We start from the raw sequence: 22080 nt of genomic DNA on the forward strand, positions 1-22080 counted from the left end.
TAAGAATAAACTTTAATTACAAAGCAACACATTGTTTATTTTATTATTATACACCCACTTTACATATTATTTACACTTAATTTTCAAAAGGAAAATATTACCACGTTATATATATATATATATATATATTTATTTATACATATATGTATATATATTTGTGTGTGTTTGATCCTCATTTCACAGTAATATTTCAGGTAACAATAATTTTTACAGTCAACATTTTAATATAATTTTTCTTAAATATTTAAAAAATATTATTTTTATTGTTTTTTATTGCTACTATCTCTGTATCCTCTTAAACCCTTTATTTATTATTATTACAATGTGTATTGTTTGTTAGAGATAAAATTACTTGTAAACGAATGGAAGCTTGAAAAATGGCAATTATTTCTTTACGATAATCATAGTATTTACATCAATATATTTAGACACCTAAAATAGAGCAGGTAGGAAATGTCGGACAAATTAATAGATGGAGGAATTTACCAGCGTACGTATAACTTCCTTAGTTCCGGTGCTAGCGGTGAAAGGGTTGCGCCATTTATGTGTTGAAAGTGCTTTACAAACGGCTGTGGTAAGCTTTGTTTTACGGCACAAATTCCCTGTTTGTTTGCTTTTGCAATTTGCTTTTATTCCATACCTCGGTACCGTGAAATGCGTGAAAAATGGAATCACTTTGAGGGGACACATCCGCGTTTTACAATACAAATTACACAGGTATTCTGGTTATTATAAGTGGTCATTAATATTTGTTGGTTGATATAACAGGTATTTCTATTATTCAAAGCATTATATCTGATACGAGATGGTACAAATATAAAATAATGTTTTTTTATACGATTAAAACATTTTATATTATAGTAACGAAATATAAGAAGTCGTTTGCTACATATTTGGGAAGAATATTTATTAAATAAATGTATCAAGATTTTTATTGATATCTCAAATTGAATAAATATGTTTAGCATCTTGACAAAGATGAAGAACAATATAAAAGTCTAGGTGTTGCAGGGATACGACCCGTCGAAGGTTGGTTTAAGTGATCACTTTATACCCGCGTAACATTCATCATTCTATATATATATATATATATATATATATATATATATATATATATACACCAATTTCGAAACGTTGTTCTTGAATTATTAGAACTTCACTAGAGACATCTATTGTTGAGATAAAAAGAACCTTTATTATTGATTGGAAACTCTTTTATTAGTATGTAAGATCCGAATCCTGGATTATAATCACATACTTGAGAAACGCCAGAAAATATAATTTTCAATCTTTTTCATCATGGGTAGAATGATATTCATTGTTCTACCCATGATTGATAAATTTATCACTCAAATTTTTGAAACTCATAAATATCATATAATTCATACGTCCTTTCATGCGTGAGTTCACGACAGCATCTATGGTAGATTTGAGTATGCTTTTAAATTAGCAGATATTCTTCTTTTAAAGGTATTCAAGATCATTCCCGAATTATTTCACATACTGGGATACACAAATGTAAAAAGAACTCTTAAATGGATAAATATAAATTTGTGAATAAGGATTTGGACCCTTTAAAATTTTTGTATTCGTGTAGATTCTAAATATTGTATGTGTTTGATTGCACATGTTTGGTTCATTTACCAAAATTGATCTGAAAAGTGTTTTTAAAAACCCAAATAATATTTGGCTGATATTCTAATTGCTTTAAGTCATACATATACTAATTGGTGATAGCCGGACATTCCAAAATGTCGGGCTAGGCTTAACATTAACAGGAATATGATAAAATATCCAAAAAATCCTCTACAGTTTATTGGGGATTGAGTATACTTTAAGCCGTTGGATAAATAATTCATGTCGTTACGTTACGTATTACGAATGAAGAAATTGAGAAGTATTTATTCTCACTTAAAAAAACTCGTATTAGTATATGACTTATTTATAAAACTTTATAGTTTATTTATAAAAATATCATTTGTATTTTATATATTGAAAGCATCATAGCGGTCTTGTTAGTAATTATTTTTCGGAATTTGCAAATCACATAATAGATACTCATCACTCATTTCACTCTCATAAATTAAAATTATTACACCTTGTTCCATATAAAGGCCAAATTATGAATTATCTTGAAAATTTAGAAATCCAAAAATACCAAAATTCTAATAATAATTTATTAAATAATATATTGTTTCAAAATTCTTCACCTTTGCTTTCCATTTTTCCTTTGTTTTCAAACTCCGCTCCTTGACTAACCCCCTCCCTCTAACATTCCCCCCTCCTTATTTATAGAACAATTTTAAATTTTAGTTATTATACAGACCTGAATGATGGAAGTTTAACTTCTGAAACATGTAGTCTATAATAAAACTCAAGTGGTAAAAAATAAGTGTTTTCTTTAATCATTGTAACATGTTTTACCACAAAGTTAATGCCGAAACAATAAATAAAATATATTAAAAGCATTGTTAACTTTGTAATATGATAATTTAACACTCTCCTTATCATTCATCGTTCAATTTGTGTAATACAACTTATAAAAACAGTATTTCATGACTGCCGCCTTTAAAAAATCATTGGATTTTCATGTCGAATTCTACAGGACTATATTTGACCTGATAATGGAATTGACTATTTCGCAGAGAAAATAGAATGCCACACCAATTTGTCTTTGCAAACAATCTTTGCAAAGAATCTCATCTTTGCTGAGATGTCAAAAAATAATACGAAAAATACTCTTATAATTGGAGATAATCCAGATTTGTGAACAAGTATTTGGATACACTCAAAATGTCGTTGAGTGATATGTACATTGGCTGGCTATTTTGCTATGAAGTACATGGTAAGTATGTTCCAGCAGCCATAAACACAAAAGCTTACAAGGTTTATCCCTAATACAGCTGTTTGAAATATGACTAACTAACTAACTAACCATCACGCTGCTTCCCCGCAGGGGTAGGCAGAGAGAATAGAGCGCCACACCACTCTGTCCTTGCAAACATTCTTCGCCTCTTCCACGTTCATGCATCTCCTCATACATACCCGCCGATTGTTACGACTCCTAACCTGACCACTTTCAAGTATTTGGCATACCTGATCGTGTCATGTTTTTCTCGGTCTTCCTCTGCTTCTTTTCCCGCTAACATTCGCCTCATAAATTTGTTTTACCGTTCTTTCCTCACTCATTCGTTCTACATGTCCAAACCATCTCAACACACCTTTCTTAATTTTATCGATAATGCATATCTCAGCTTTGCATTCCTTCCTTATTTCACTATTCGCACATCTATCATAAATCGTTTTGTCACACATTCTTCTGAGAGATCGCATTTCAACTTTGTTTGAAATATGGTAAGTGTTAAAGTTTAAAAAATAGGAGTTCAATTAGGGAAGGAGTTAAGAGTTGAGAGAGAGAGAAAGTTTGAAAAGAAGAGATTAAATGATGTAAAGATAGTATTGTTTCAGACGCTTCTTAAAGGCTATCGATGAAGGCACATTTATAAACTTAAGAGATAATTCATTCCGCAATCTAAGGCCATAGGCAGACAATGAAATAAAGCCATAATAATAAAAAGACATGATTTTTTTGTACATAAGTATATTAAAAATTATTTATCCAAAAAAAAAAATTATATTTCCATTGTGATTCATTTGTCTTTCAAAATTTTAATAGTGTATAAATGTCACTTATACTTATATTCAATATTACCCTGAAGCGGAGGGTTGATCACTTTTCCTTCATGTGTTGACGATCAAGATAATATTCCGTTTATATGATGCAGTGCCATACGCACCATCGGGCTACGGATAAGGGTTTGAAGAGAAGACAAATGTCAGATAGTAACGATTTATTTTCAATCTACATTGACCTGATGATGGAATGATTATTCCGAAACCTGTAGTCAATGATGACGAAAGTGTGATATTTTAATTTACTAAGCGCAGATCATTTCTATCCCAAAATCATTTCTTGTCTAAATTTTATCTTCCGTCTTCACAATTTTTTCTTAACTTTTGTCGTTGGAAAGTTTACGCTTCATATGGGAAAAACTTGCAATTTTTCGACAACAAAAAAAAAAACAAAATATTAATTATAGTATGTGTAGTATTGTTTGCATGCTGTTGTAGTGTTTGTCCTGACAAAGAGACAGGTACGTCTCGAAACCAGTACCCAAAAAAATCTCGTTTAGAGGGTGGATACCAATATTACTAACATTATTGGAAAAAAGTAAAATTGAATAACCACAAAGTAAATGATTTAAATATTAAGAATATTAAAATACTACATACTACATATATTATCAGTTTATTATTGGGCAGCGTGGGTTCAGGATGGGTCTCCAAAAATCTTTCCTTTCAGCCCGAGAGATAAATTTTATAAAATATGTGGCGGCCGTAATTTTCCTAGGGCTGTTGTAGAGCGTAAATGAAAATCGTATATTTTCAGATTTCTTTGTTTATAATTTACTATCGGTCCCATTAGCTTCGTGTTTTTCGGCGTGTAAATGATCTTGTATTCACATAACTCACGACAGTATAACAAATTACCAAAAAAAGAACCCCTTGTTTAAGATAAACGACTTTATTTGGAGCATTTTTTTTTGACAATTTTAGATTATTATAAAAGATTTTTTTCATGAAAAATATATTATTTTACAAATCAAATTTTTCCTTTGGTATACTAAAATAATAATAAAACCCTTATCCGTACCCCAATGGTGCATAGGGCACTGTGTCTTATAAACGCAGTGTTATCATGATCGTTTTACTTATGAAGGAAAGGTGATCAGCCCTCCGCTTCAGGTACCAGTCCATGGTAATATCGAATAAACATTACAGTGAAAAAATTTACTAAAATAGAGATGAATATTATTTATTTTAAATTTCCAATTAAAAATAAACATAGGTTTTTTTAGATAAATTTGTAAAGCTGTTTGAATGGTATTAAGTATGCTTGCCTTCGTAGTGTAGTGGTCAGCGCGTTCGGCTACAGTGGTAGGTCCTATGTTCGATTTTCAGGGGCCTCAAAATAAATTTAAGTGTATTTTGCTGTGTTTTTATTTAATACTGTCTTGGACTGGTACATGAAGCGCAAAGCTGATCACATTTGTTTAATGTATTTAACGATCACCACTTGTATACGATACAGCGCTCTATGTATCATTGGGTACGAATAATGGGAGTTACATTTATCATTTACCATACTTATTATGTACAAGATTTATAGATCAATAAGTGGATTTTTGTTTCTTCTAGCTAAAAACATGTTTTATTCTAATCTGTGTTGGGTATAGAAGGGATAACTAAGTGTAGGCAAATCAGGAACTTCTCACCATTTGATCATTGCTGGTAGAAAACCACGTAAAACTCCTCAGGAGAAGCTGGACAGTTGACTGTCGTCAAATGGCCTTCCATTCCAGTAGAAGATGGTTCGGCATTTTATGACCTAGCTTGGTTTATGAAAGCAATTTCCTTCAGTATTTTTATCATGTATGAAAGCCACATTTCGTGAGAGTTTCTTATGAAATAACACAGATCCGATGTCAGATAGGTCCTCACCCTGTGTGTGTCCTGCAATGCGCCTCTAGCTGTTTTCTTTGAATGTGGAAAAGGGATAAAAAGAAGAAGCAATGCTCGAAAATAATTATGGTTGGCTATGGTTAAGAACTTGGCTATGGTTTGTCCGCCTCCGTAGTGTAATGGTCAGCATGCTCGGCTACCGTTCTGGAGGTCCCGGGTTCGATTCCCGAGGGGGGTAAAATAAATATTATTGATTTTTTTCACTGTCATATTTATTCAATATTACCCTGGACTGGTACCTGAAGCGGAGGGCTGATCACCTTTCCTTCATGTGTAAACGATCAAGATAACACCACGTTTATTTGACGCAGTGCCCTATGCACCATTCAGGTGCGGATAAGGGTTTTATTATTTTATTATTATATGGTTAAGAACGGAATCAAAACTTAGAACTTAGATCCGATGTCTTTATCACTACACCGAGACCACAGTCCGATTCGTTATTGTTAATTGATTTCCTATCAGCGCGTTAATCTCATTTCAGCCATTATACCCGAAGGACAGTTTAGCGGAAGGGTTAAAAATTACCGCAAAATGTCGTCCAGTGGTTTTAGGTATAGCAAGCTTAATTTTAAGGGTTGAAATTACGACATTACATACGTTTGCCTCCGTAATGGAAAATGCCACGTATATTTGTGGGAACGCTCAGAGATAGCACTAAATGGTTTCCGTACGTGCTAAATGTACATTATTCACCGCACATTCCTAATTTTCACTCTAACGAATGATGTTTTTTGCGAAATTCTACAAAACCCGAGCGTTTCCGTTGCATTCAGCCCGCGTGTGCTTGAAATCACCATTTTTGATTTTTTGTTTATTTAACACCCATAGTTGATTAAAAACTTCTAAAAAATGCTACAGATTCTTGTACAATGATTCAAATTGGATCACATATATAGAATTTCCAAGATTTTGAGTAGTGTGGTTGTCAATCATGGATAGAATTGGTGAATGTTACACGCGTATAAAGTGATCACTTAAATCAGCCTATGACAGTTGTAAGCCCTGTGAATGCTCAGATTTCCATATCCTTCTTTATTTATGTCGGGATGTCAAAAAAATAAAATGGTAAATAACTCCTATAATTGGAGAAAATCCAGATTTATGAATTTTGAATTTGTCCAAATACTTGATTTGGACAAATTTAAAATGTTGTTAAGTAACAAAATATATATTTTAATGTAAAATTTACCAATCTTTCTCAATTATTTTTGCGTATTTCATAATAGCGAAAAATGTTTGATATCCGGACATTTGAAAATTGTATTTCGAAACGGATACTCAAAGCAATTAAATAATTAATTAATCGACGGTGTGAAAGTGATATTCGCCGAGCGTTTTTGATAATTAAATATAATACACGGGGCCTTTTTGAACAGTATGTATTTGACACGAGAGTTTATTGGTATAAACATTCGTTTTAATTGTTCGTAACTAAATTAGCCGAACCTGATAATGTACGTATTTAACTGACATGCGATTATAATCCAGGATGGGGACCTCACATACAAATGTAATTTTGTAAATCGTCTATTTCCCTACATATTTCCCTAAATATTACCCTACAATGGTTTCCTTGCCTTCATGTTAGTAACGATCAAGATAACACTGTGTCAATAATATGCAGTGACCTATGCACCATTGGGTGCGGATAAGGGTTAAAACAAGAAGAAAAGAAAAATTTATTTTAATTTGTATAAAACAAAAATTCAAACATTTAAAATTATTTTTCGCTTACATTGATCAGATAAGAAAAACTATGAAGGTGAAATTCGCACAAAAAAAAGTAAAATGAGTAAAGTAGAGTAAATACATTTTGTATATAAAAAGCTGTGATAAGTTGTGGTATGATTATAAAACACTCTCCTTATCATCCATTGTGATTCATTTGTCTTCTTTCTTTAAAAAAAATATTTGGAACGAAATATCAATTCTATTTATTTTATTTATTGTTTCGGCATTAACTTTGTGGTAAGACATGTTACAATGATTAAAGAAAACACTTCGTTTTTTACCACTTGAGTTATATTATAGACTACATGTTTACAGAAGTTAAAATTCCATCATTCAGGTCTGTATAAAAACTAAAATATAAAATATAAATTTGTTCAATAAATAAGGAAAGGGGAAGGGGTTAGTCAAGGAACGGAGTTTGAAAACAAAGGAAAAATGGAAAGCAATGGCGAAGAATTTTGAAACAATATATTATTTAATAAATTATTATTAGAATACAGGTTTTTTTGTATTTCTAAATTTACAAGATAATTCATAATTTGGCCTTTATATGGAACAAGGTGTAATAATTATAATTTATGAGAGTGAAATGAGTGATTAGTATCTATTATATGATTTGCAAATTCCGAAAAATAATTACTAACAAGACCGCTATGATGTTCTTTAATTCTAATCTTAAAATTTCTCGCAGTTTGGCCAATATATTTTCTATCACAATCTCCACACGAGATTTCATAAACACCACTTTTTTGTAATAAATCAATTTTAGATTTTGAGTTATCGAGTTATGATTAAATATCAATTCGTATTTTTTTTATTTTAATGTCCTTACGATGATTTTCTGAAACCAGTAGTCACGAATAAGTGTTTATAAAAGTGGTGTTACACAGTATAAACAATGGATGATAATTAGGATAGGTTAAGTTCGGGAGTATGTATGTTACATGAGATATTAAGTTGGTATAGTTTAAACACTGCCCGGTGAAAATTTGAATTTCCCAAAATTTTAAAACATGTAGATTTAGGATAAAATGTCGAGAATGATAAAATATTAATTCGATATGGAAGGGTCGCGGCCGTGGGTCCTCGGGGTGTGCATTAGTGGTGAGTTTTCCAACGCTGCCGTTTGTTTGTTAGGGAGTTTAATCTTCTTTCGCATATCCCTACTGAATTATTCTAATTGCTTTTAACGATATGTGCCGAGTACTCAAAAGGCTCAAAGAGCTACCAAACTTTACGGTTGGAAAAGGATTAAAAAATGCTACTTATTAAAAGAGTCGACCAATTGAAACGCTCGGCCGAAAGCACTCGAAATAATCGTATTTGTTCTGAACCAATAACGGATTAATCGAGTTATATTTCCAATTCAATCAAACCGCTTTCGAAACATTGCAAATTCAGAAATTTTGTAAACAAACCTTAAAAAAATATGATAAAATATATTTATGGATGAGAAAATGACTTTATAAAATATTCATGAGTGTTATAAAATATGTAAAAATAAAATTAAATATTGTTATACCATACGGAGATACGTAGTAACATTCTGTGTGCTCAAAGAATTATAAAAAACAGTTATTACCATAATTATAAAAAGTAAAACATTGCATTGTTTAATTAATCTGCACCCAATGGTGCATAGGGCACTGCATCACATAAAAACAGCGTTATCTTGATCGTTAACACACGATGGAAAGGTATCAGCACTGCACTTCAGGTACCAGTTAACGGTAATATTTAATAAATGTTAGAGTGAAAAATTACGTCCCCCTTCCCTAGGAATCAAACCCGGGACCTCCAGTACGGTAGCTGACCATTAGGCTACGGAGAATAATATATATATATATATATATATATTTATATATATATATATATATATATATATATATATATATATATATATATATATATATATATATATATATATATATATATATATATATATATATATATATATATATATATATATATATATATATATATAATATATATATATATATATATATATATATTATATATATATATATATATATATATATATATATATATATATGTATATATATATATATATATATATATATATATATATATATATATATATATATATATATATATATATATATATATATATATATATATATATAAATATATATATATATATATATATATATATATATATATATATATATATATATATATATATATATATATATATATATATATATATATATATATATAATATATATATATATATATATATATATATATATATATATATAAATATATATATATATATATATATATATATATGATTTTACTTTTGAGTTTTGTGGTAAGGATGAGTAACTTTTAATAAAGGAACTTTTTTTTGCCTTAAAAAACACGTAAAAATATTCTCATTATTGCATTTAAAGAATGTTTTTCAATGTATCTGTAGAAGTTGTAATAACATGACGTAACACGAATATTATTTTTTTATAAAAAAGTACGGCATGAATCACGTATTTTATTAAAATGTTCATAACTTGGTTTCTGATAATGTGTAGAAATATGAATAAGTATTTTTTTTTAAAGTCCTTAAAAATGGTTGTATTTTTTAATATTTTCATTGTCTTTGTTTGAAAACGATGATTTTAAAGATCAAATTAACCTCACCAATTTCGACTGTATTATTAAGCGACAATATGCAAGTCACGTAAAACAGGTAGGCTTTCATAATCCCACAGGACTCTCACTAAATCTCACATTTTTGAAGACCTGCTAACTTATTCAAGATTGTTAGAATACTTTTGAGTGGTCAGGGGTGAGTGGGTGTAGAAAAAGGCAAGGGTGATCTCTTTCTTTATAGTCTGCGATCTGGAATTGGAGCAACTTTTTGCTATTTTATTATTTAAAATAATCATCATCACAGTCTAACCCTTTTTTGAACAAGTCATTTTGGTATAGTATGTACATTTAAAAAGGATGAAAGTAGACTGAATGCAGTCAAAATGCGATCTCTCAGAAGAATGTGGACGATGTATGATAGATGTGCGAATAGTGAAATAAGGAAGGAATGCAAAGCTGAGATACGCATTATCGATAAAATTAAGAAAGGTGTGTTGAGATGGTTTGGACATGTAGAACGAATGAGTGAGGAAAGAACGGTAAAATGATAAAAGGTAGTGGGAAAAGAAGCAGAGGAAGACCGAGAAAAACATGGCACGATCAGGTATGCCAAATACTTGAAAGTGGTCAGGTTAGGAGTCGTAACAATCGGCGGGTATGTATGAGGAGATGCATGAACGTGGAAGAGGCGAAGAATGTTTGCAAGGACAGAGTGGTGTGGCGCTCTATTCTCTCTGCCTACCCCTGCGGAGAAGCGGCGTGATGGTTAGTTAGTTTTTTTAGTTTATGTACATTTACTCCTTACCCAACAACAGTTTGTTTAAAGACTGCTAGAATTGACTATTATTGTCCTGCTTATAATTTTAATAAATAAAATGATATGTTTAATAAATATTTGCACCTAATTAATAAGAGAAAGATTTGTACTCAATTCCGTTGTATTTTTCCTCATTTTTGTATCCATTCTGCATTCAAAAAATCATAAAAGTGGTTTTTCTCATTAAAAATAAGAAAAATCAAGTCCCTTGTGTAATCTTTTGTGATCTTTTTCAGACCATCATATGTTACGCAAAACATTATAAAAATAAATTTATCAGCGTATTTTACAAATAAAAAAATTAGTCGAGATTATTTTTAAAATAAATGTACTATTTTTGTGAGGGTTAGATATAAGAAGAAGGAATGGATCGGTAAGTTTTGATGAGGGGAATGAATTATATGATGGGCATAAGGATGACGGTAAGTAATTTGATCTGACAGCTTTCATGATTCACCGATAGTTAATACTTAACGATATCAACAGAACTTCCAAGGAGTTTATAAGTTTTCACATAAAATAAAAATAATGGAAATATTCCTACTGAATGTTTATCCTTCGAAATATTTTTACGGTAGTAGGATAGATAAATAAAATCTCGATAAAGCTCACAAAAACAGCATCCTTTTTTCCCCGAAATACCCAAAATAAATTAAAGGAAGAAATGGTTCACAAATATTGGATATTTTAGCTGATTAAATGAAATATGTACGGTTATGAATTCAAGGATTATACTATGTTCTCACAAACTATGTTAAAATCGCTCGATTATAATTTTTAACATTATTTCAACCATAAATGGATTATTTAAATCAACTAAATTGTTATTTACAACCCTGTTTTGCATATGTAATTTATATTTAACTCTTAATTTTACATTTGAATATCTCAACATAGATGAAGAAGAATATGGAAGTTAGCCTATTTACATATCACACATAAAGCGACGTGTGAATTATATGAGTTTCAAAAAAAACAATTGCGTGGTTGTCAATTATGGGTAGAGTAGTGAATGTTACACGTGAATAAAGTAATCACCCAATGGCCTTAGCCTATGACTTATTATATGTGGAGTATTTTATGTTGAAATCTTTGAAAATAACTGTAAAATTCGGTATTCTCAATAAAACATTAAAAAATAATAAGAAAACTGTCTGTTAGACTTTGTATGAAATAAGAGCGTCACGGGTTTTGGTATATTTTTGTTTTGTAAAATTCTTGACTTTTAAAAAATATCTATTATTTCGTTGATTCGAAATTTTTTAAAGTTTAATTGGAGAGGCTATTGTGAAGAATTTAATCCTAAAAATATAAATTCAACTTGAAGTTTGTTCTTGGCAGTACTTGGATCTTTAATTAAAGTTGTAAAAGTTTTCAAAGTAATTAGAGTCCCACACAATGAATTATCTCAATTTAGTGTTATCAAGTGACAAATTTGTGGTGTCAGAGTGGTGGCAAACGAAAGCGGTTATCCTATGTAAACAGGACACTCTCTATTACTCCCTTACTCTATAACTCTCTCTCTCGCGAAATTATTCGGAAACTTTCCGTTCGCCCTTCAGGTATCCTTCAGACTTACCCCCAGCCGCCCTCGGGGTAGAAGTGTTGCCTGATTGCCAAGGTGTCCAGATCTCTCCTGCGCAGCGCTGGGACACTTCGGTGCAGGGCCCTCAATTCCCTTTCGCATATTCCGGCCGTGCCCCAAACTGATTCTTCCTCAGGAGGGAGCACTTCAGCCCTGGGTGGAACTTCTGGAACAAAACGAATAAAGAAAAACTATTATAGTTTTCATCAATTCTCAAAGTAGGCCCTGCAGAATGACTGGCTGTTTCTGCTTTTTATTTGACGAGTTATCTCCGTACGTTAGTTAAGATATATTTTAAAAAGTATTATTTGTTTTGAGATTAAGGCTAAAATAAATAAAACTTCATGTAAAGACAGTAATTTAAATCCCTTAAGGCAGGTAGCTTACTTTTAGGACATTTTATTCTCTATTAGTGGATACAAATATTGAATAAAAAATAAATGCATTGTAAAAGCATTAAGTGTGAAAAAACTGTTAATAGTATAAAGCTTAAGTGAATACAAAAACCAAAATTGAGAATAATTTTCTCAGGCATTTTTTAGTTTGTATATATGAAGGTATTGGCCAAATTAACAATTTTTCGTCACAATGTATTTTCATTGTAAATGTTTTAACAACTTGGGTAATCAAATCGTCAACCTTGTAAAGAATAAATAAAGTGATTGTTTGAACCCGACAATGATGCGTGATTATAACTAATAGTGAAACAGGATTAGTTTACTATCCTGAAAAAGTATTTTTATATGTCCGGGTATGAAAAAATGCTTGCTTGGATATTATGTTATCTTACACATGAATGTACGGCAAACGAAGGTTCTAGTATTAAAAATGAATTTATCCTAAAATCTATCTTTGCTCAATCCATAATATATCAAATTGAATGGATATCCAAACTAAAAGGATTTCCATGTTCCATTTGAAAAAGCTCGCGTTTCAATCTACAACCCGATAAATCATTGTGGAAGCTGTGCGGTTTTCGGAGACAAACATATTTATTTAACGATATTTTCCGCCGGAATTTTGATAAACTGCATTTTGATAGTGATTGTCTTGGAAGTTTACCAAATATATGATGAAAACTTACCACGTGTGGTCTATGTGTTTTCAGAAAAGATTCGTAAACACAAGTAATAATACGTTTGACAATTGTATAGAACTTAAAAGTCGAAGCGAGCTGGAAAAATACGAGTGAATTCATTTGAGATTATTCGATTGCGATACCGATATTTCTTCCATTGGTTTGCTTCTATACAGAAAAGTAAATAGTTGAAAGCTTACTTTACTGAAATATCTACATCAACTTTATCGCTCTTTTCTTCTATTGTTAGGCCACGATTAAACAGATATGTTTAGGGGTGGTTTGTGGGAGAAAAATCTTGAAGCACAAAGCTTCGAGTTCTTAGTTAAAATGGTCGCGTTTACGCTTTCTTTGAACCCTGTTTGAGTCAGTAGAAGTGAAATCAGCTCCGGGCTGTGCCCTGTGCGAATCAAGTTGTTTGAAATAAGAGCACAACGTGACTTTACTCGCGGAAAATGAGAACTTTTTTCACGAAACACTGGGGTGATATTTCTCTTTTCCAATATAAAATTGAAACACGTACGCGTTTCAATATGCTCAGTTGAATATACATCCGTAACAAAGTTAAACAATTTAGCGCAAATAACAATTCTTTTTAGTTCTCAATCTTGCAGTCACATTTTTATCATATTGGAAATGAATTTATCACAAAATCAAGTAACTAATTTAGACATTATAATTTTACACCATTGCCAAAAAATCTATTTATCTATATATCAAAATATCTATCACTATTTTTTCCATAAATTTTTATATGAAAATATATTAAGCTTGTAAAACACCATATTTAACATTTTCTTACTGTATATTTTAAACTATGTTTGTATAATTTGTTAAAAATTGAATACGACCGTAAAATAAGTAAATAAATATTTGATGTGTAAATATTGAAATTCACTGTATTTTTTTTACCGTCATAGGCTGGTCGTCAGCCCGGTAAATGCCCAGACTTCCATATTATTCTTCATCTTTGATGAGATATCAAAAAAATAAAATGAAAAATAACTCCTATACTTGGAGATAATCCAGATTTGTGAACAAGCATTTGGACACACTCAGAATTTTGTAAACATATATTGTTATTGTTAAATCTAGTTGTACAGTGATTTCATTTATACATTGCTAATTTAAAAAAAAGCAATCCACATCACTACACTCTGAATTCGATAACCCTGAACTTATAACCTAAAATTATATTTGTAATAGTATATAAAATTTACTTATTTTTTGTGTACTGTAGAACGGGGCTACTTGAACTTTGATGTGTTACTTGAGCCCAGTACAAAAAAAATATTTTGTACGTGGTATCGATCGAAGTATCGTAACGATAAGTGTCACCTGTTAGGGAAACAATGAATCATATCAATACGTTCATTATTGTAGACCAAATACATATTTATTTTTTTTTGTACTGAGCTTAAGTAACACATCAAAGTTCAAGTAGCCCCGTTCTACGGTATACGTATGAATATTTTAAATATGTAAAAAATATATTTTCCAAACTGATTATTTTACTTGTTCAAAGATATTCGAAGATTCGTAAGCTCGTCAAACATTTAAGTTACTTAGTTTCCAAAGCTACAGTCTTTTCTTTTAATAAATAATAAGGCTTCACATAAATTGCACCTATTTCACGAAAGTTCAGAAATTCTGAAAGCTTTTTGTCTTGCTTTAGTTTACGTATTAAACTTTACTCGGAAATAAAACCACCTCAACGTAACTAGTGAACTCGGCAGTGAACTGAGACATTACAAATTGCTATAGTACGCACAGCGGAAGGAGGGTTTTGAATGTAAATATGATGAAAAATGAAAAATATGGACAAAAATGTAAAACCCAAAAATACACGTTTAAATAAATAAGACATGATTTTTTGAAAAAATCGAAGCTATTGAAATTTCAACATCAGGGCGGCGCAACAAAAGCTACACTTGTACTCGTATATTGATAAAATAATAAATAAAAATCATGCTCATAAGTATTGATTAATACACATACAAATTATCTGTTTATAGTGATGTCGACCATTAAACCATCTCGGTTTTAACCGCAGATAGTGACTCATTCACAAATAATTCAAAAACGTATTCATATAAATGGATAAATATACTCGTATCAGAAATATTAGTGATGATGAATTTAAGGTCGATTGTTTTTGGATTCTTGGAATACAGCTGAGATTTTTGCGAATTGAGACATGTTTAATATGATGGCTATATTATTAACTATTAACTACCAGTCAAAACATTAAAATATGATTTTTTTTAAATATAAATGAATTCAAGGTAATTTGTAGAAAACGTTTATATTATATATATATATATATATTATATATATATATATATATATATATATATATGTATACAATATATATATACATATATATATATATATATATATATATATATATATATATATATATATATATATATATATATATATATATATATATATATATATATATATATATATATATATATATATATATATATATATATATATATATATATATATATATATATATATATATATATATATATATATATATATATATATATATATATACATATATAAATATAAATATATATATATATATATATATATATATATATATATATATATATATATATATATATATATATATATATATATATATATATATATATATATATATATATATAACTGTATTACCTTATATTATTTAACTTTTTTTTTTATATATTTTCGTACAAACTTTCAGGATAATAGTAAAATATGTATTTTAAATTTCACGAATTTTCCAACTTATGAATAATTATACATAAAACATAAGTTCAAACCACATTTCGCTTCAGTGAAACACAAGTACGTTTATTGTTGAGTTATATCTACAGTGCAAGTTAACCCCTCGGTTTCCTGGCATGCAAGATGCCGGATGATACTGCATTTATTGGGGACTGCACCAAGGAATGCACAGTAGGGTGGAACGGCTTATGTCAAACTTTTATGTGGATATTATGATCCCAGCAAAAAGAGCGTACGTGAAAAGATGTAATTTGGAACTGTAAATAAACACGTTTTAAAAAAACATTCAATTCCGACTGAAGATATATTTAAATATTTCTTAAATAAAGCAAAACTGGATTCATCAATAAAGGATTTTTGCCATTTACCCTGTGCCGATTCAAATTATATTTCAGTTTGCCTCAAATAAAATAAAAACTAACAAATAAATTAATATTTTTATTTTAAAACGTTAATTTTACCGTTTTAAAATTAATTTTCTCCCTAATATAAAAACATTTATATTCTTAAGGATAAACATATGTATGTTTAGCATATTTTAGTAACATTGGTGCTATATTGTTTATTTCATAATTAGGATTTTTTTTGTAAAAGTACTGGAACAGTCAATAAGCCCACCAATGTATATGTATACCATAATTAAAAAAAAATAATAAGTAAAATAAAATATTTTTGGCTATTAACGAAGATGCCACGTATTTACGTATGTAGTATTATGTATCCTGAAATGTAATTTATTTTACATTAACATATTATAAATTACTTATAATGTTGTTATTTTACAATAATGTCACATGAAAATAACAATTCGTTTTCTACTTCACGGTTTCATTGAAAAATATTGAAAAAAAGTGAATATTTTTTTGATATTATGAAAAATTAATGAAATAAACTATCAAAAAAAAAATGTACATTTTTTCTTTTCTTGCCTTAACTTGTACCCAATATTGCAAAAGGCATTGCATTTTATAGAATTTAAGCTATTTTGGCCGTTAAATACATAATGGAAAGGTATTCAACCTCTCTCTTTAAGTACCAGTCCAGGGTTAAATTACATATATCGCCCACTCCTTTCAAGAACGTCATAAATCAAAAAACTTGATTTTTCAGGAGAACGTTTTTAAAGTTAAAAAACAACACAATGTATTAAAAATAAATATCAAGCCACTTCTTGAACTTTTTACTGTGCAACAGATCTTTTTAGGTAAAACCTGAAGGTTTTTTTTCCATTTGAAAAATATTTAGCATATTTAAAAAATAATTAAACAATACCTTTTCTTCAAAATGCAAAAGTAACATTTTCTGCCCTGTAGCGGGTAAATATTAAGTTAAAAATATGCCTTTTTTGCTGGGATATAGTACATTTTCTGGACAATCCGAAAACACGCACAACTGAAAATTGACGATTTTTGATTTATGACGTTCTTGAAAGGAGTGAGCGATATACGGTAAAATTATAAAAAAATATATTTTGAAACCCCTGGGAATCAAACTCGGGATCCCCAGCATCGTATCAAAATGCGATAACCATTACACAAAGAAAGTGGAAAATGTATCATATACTCGTATGATTGATAAATGTATGAGATATTGAAAATCTCCAGTGTATTGTTTCTCATTTGTCTGTGCGCACAAGTAAGAAAAATGTAACATAAAAATCGATAGTCATTTTCCTCACAAAATATTAAAAAAACAAACTGAGAAGAAAGATCCTCCCTAATGTACAGCTCCACGGAATGTTATTTTCCCAAGCGGAAAAGAAATAAATAGAGAATTATTATGAATGCAGACAAAGCATAAGACGGAAAGCCTTTCATACTACGAAATGGAACATCTTTGTTTCAATGGAAAATTGTTATATTCACAATTTACATAAATACGATGGTGAAGAATATCCATTTATTTAAGTGCTGTAAAAAATAGAAAAATATGTCAAGTAATTTAATACCTCTTAATGTAAGTTATGAAAGTAATACTTTATCACTACAGGTGAACCTATCACTCTGTTTACCTTTTTCAAATATTTATTCGTAAAAAAAATACACAAAATTCTTGAGATTTTTATTATTATTTATTTTTCCCATGTTTATTTTAAATTTTATTTCTCTCCCAGCAAAGCACACAAATCACATTTAACATACTTTATGTATGACACACATCAAACAAAATCTAATAAATACCCCTTTTAGTCAAAATTTTTTTGATTTTAATGCAATAAATTTGTACACACCTGCTTTTAGTATCCATAAAGTCACTTAAAATCGAAACTAAATATTAAAGAGCTATGCGTAAAAAGATAATAGAAGTGGGTAGATATGAAAAAGATTGAATAATTAAGTGCATTGTATCTGATTGTATAAACAATTTTATTTTATTATAATTATAAAAATAAATATCGTAAAATGTGCCCTCATCACTGTCAATTTCAGTAAGGGTACATTATTTTAATATGTTTTTATGTATATGATGAATTACACTATGAACAAAAAATAAAATAAACAAATAGAATAATTCAACATGTTGGCAAATGCAGGATCGAAACCCGAGTACACAACATAACGAAACATAAGTTTAATTACTCATATAGAATTTATACTCGTATTTTACAGTTACGATTGGATTTTTAACGCAATTTCTTTGGATCAAATCGTAGGTAAAAAACGTTTACGTAAAGCTTAAAACGTGATTACATAGCACATTTAAAAAATAATTATAAATACATAAATTAATGAAGAAAAAATAACAACATTGTTTACATCCATCATCTTTTCCCCATCAATAACCCGATTATAAAACGGATTTGAAGCGCTCCTGACAACTAAAACAGTTGGAAAGTGCTAATACCATACTGTTTGCATAAACATACAAGTACAGATAGGTCACACGCACAAATACATGTGTATCTAGTATAAAAACTTGATTAAGGGATTACTAACCAAAAACGCGGTTTGCTTATTAAAGAAATAATCCGTTGAAATTTCAAACATATTCAACCCCTATATCAATAAACATGGAGAGCAGATCCGATCACCCTGTCATTTTACAATTAAGATCGAGTTATTGTAAATCTGAGTTTATTCGATGCCCTTTGCACCACTTGGGCAAGAAGAATAAATATTTTACATTATAAAAAAAAAACGGTTTGCAGGCATCTTTGTTTAAAGGCGTTTGTTCGACTTTATGACCAATAAATGCCAATAATATATCATACGCAAATATCATTATTAAAATTTTTGTCACTGACTACAGTAAACTGAATTCATATTTTCATACTCGTGTTATGGTTACATAGTTAATGTCGGTTATTTAAAAAAAATATATGATAAAATATTTTTTTTCCTGGGGTATTGCTACGATTAGTATCAGTAACTACAGATGCTTCCATCTACTGGGTTCGAATATAAACTCTTTTTTTAACTTATTTCAGTAAAATTTTAAGTTTTTAGTAAATACAGCAGCACGTTATATTGATGAGTAAATACATATGTTCATAATTTTAAGTAGGATAATATTGAACGAAAAAATATTCAGACTTTATTGTGTTAATAACGATGATAAAACACAATTACTGATGAAACATACAAGATTTTTATGTTCTAAAAAAGTTATATGGATGCTCAAAAATATGGTCAGAATAGTAAATGTTACACAAATGAATAAAGTTACTATGTGATTTAAACCAGTCATGATTGGTCTTAAACATCGTAAATGATGAAAAACCGTACATTTTCTCTTACCGTTTTGGTTTCATCTCTGTAAGATATCTTTAATAATATTCGATAACATTCCCTACAAGGAAATCCAGTTATTAATTATTTTCAAGATATATTGGACATATTCAAAACACAAAAAGTATAATACCATTTAAAAAAAAAACATTCTGGCTATAAAATGTTACCCGTAACGTAAATCATTTATGTTTTACGGAATTAATTATCCTTGTTTATCTTCATTTTAAGTCATATCCAAGAAAATACGGAATTTCGAAACCTAACTAGATTAAATCCCAAATCTCGTTACATATTCGTTGAACAGATTTACGAGGACGCCTTAATATGATATGATTAGTTGAAATTTAATATCATGAAAAGTTGATTGTCACACGCAGAGTATTTATTTAACGCGATATCTGGATAATGCAAAATGCTTTTACCTTGACACATCATGTCATATTAAATTAAGCGTATATTGAATCTGAAACATAAGGTATTATTTTGTAAATTTAATTTTTCCGGTCGATAGGCCTTGATAAAAATTTAAATTATGACAAAACGTTAATTAATAATATGCTATTTCAAAATACGTTACTATTATTATCTATGTTTCCTTTTACAAAAAAAAACCCGTTCATTAACCCCCCTCCCCTTTATTTATTACCCTATCAACCTCTTTATATACTCCTAAATATTTTTTCCTTCTTAGTTTTAATTTTCACCTGTAGATGAAAACATCCGTTTAGTTTTCGAAACTAGTCATGTATAATAAAATAAAACTCATTAAGTGGTTTATTACAAGAGTTTAATTTTTTTTTAAATAATCAACATGCCATTCCACAAGGTTAATGACGAATAAATTAATGATATTTTCAAAAGCGGAGGAAAACCGGAAACCAAATTGAAAATTGAATGCGTTTTGTCTGTGTCGCATTTATTTGGCTGTTCAATTATGTTATCGATATTTTTATAACTTTCTGATATTTTGTTCAAAACTACGTCTTCTGTCAGTCATTAGAAAATTATTGATCATTAAATTAATTTATGACACTTTTTTTAACAAAGTTTTTACTTGCTACTAATTCTAGTGTGTATAAATAAAACTGTGTACAAATAGTGTGTAAATCCTTGTTCACAAATCATTCTGAAACAGTGTTATCTTCAATTTGAAGCAGTGTTATACTTGCTACTAGTTCTAGTGTGTACAAATAAAACTGTGTACAAATAGTGTCTAAATCTCTTGTTCACGAATCATTTTGAACCAGTGTTATCTTCAATTTGAAGCAGTGTTATATTGAACGTCAAATATACAAAGAAAAAGTGATCAGTCCCATGCCTCGTACCAGTTCAAGGGTATTTAAAATAAATATTACAGTGAAAAATTACTAACATTTGACTCCCCTGGGAATGGAGCCAGAGATCTTCATCACGGCAGCCAAACATGCTATTCAGTACACTATAGAGGCGGGTTTATAATTTTTATTATTTATGCGATTATAATTGAAAAAGTGCTGTGCTAAATTAATACGATTGCATTTTTGTTGTTTGAAGCATCATTTATTGGACAGCTTTTAAAAAAAATAGTTTGAATAAAAAAAAATAATCTATGATTCGTGTTTTTATTATCAAAACACAGGAATGTGGAAATTTCAAGCTCATTTGACTAATTTACATATAACCACGGGGTGATTGTAAACTTCGCAAAAATAATCTTTGAAACACGTAGAAAATTATATAAATCATTTGGCGTACACGTCCCTACATAAATTGTTTTGCATACATAATTGGTCCGCAGATAAGTTTATCTAAGGGGGTCGAGTTGCGGTGATGAACAGCTTTAGAGATTAATTGGATTCGTTTTGTTATGCTTTATCGGAAAATTTACCAACCTTAACAGACAATGTTGTCACGAGAGATTAAACAATTTATTATTATTTATATTAATTTATCAGACGCTGGATTCTTTGTTCTACGAAAAAACATGTGCTAAATGCCAGGGCGTAAGCCCTGGGATATTCACACTTCCATTTTGTTTCATATAAAATACAATAGATGTTTTCTCCCAAGTTGAAACACCTAAGACGAGAGATTGAATTTTTTTAAAATAGGTCAATTAGTTTAAAAAAAGATTAATAATATTGTCGGCGAATATGTAGTCCCTACATTTTTAAAACTCAAA

The 22080-nt window shown here is 29.4% G+C and overlaps 1 protein-coding gene across 1 annotated transcript in view; it reads right to left on the minus strand.

Moving 5' to 3' along the window:
• LOC148300455 (monocarboxylate transporter 8-like) overlaps positions 1-22080 on the minus strand; it is a 169827-nt gene that overhangs the window by 117826 nt on the left and 29921 nt on the right. Inside the window, exon 2 of the mRNA XM_088274743.1 lies at positions 12321-12492. Within this exon, the coding sequence (XP_088130869.1) occupies positions 12321-12492 (172 nt within the window). The remainder of the gene's footprint in view (positions 1-12320; positions 12493-22080) is intronic.

Source organism: Brachycentrus maculatus, unplaced genomic scaffold (assembly GCF_059751285.1).
Source record: "Brachycentrus maculatus isolate JH-2025_06_01 unplaced genomic scaffold, ASM5975128v1 h1tg000714l, whole genome shotgun sequence".
Lineage (NCBI taxonomy): Eukaryota > Metazoa > Arthropoda > Insecta > Trichoptera > Brachycentridae > Brachycentrus > Brachycentrus maculatus.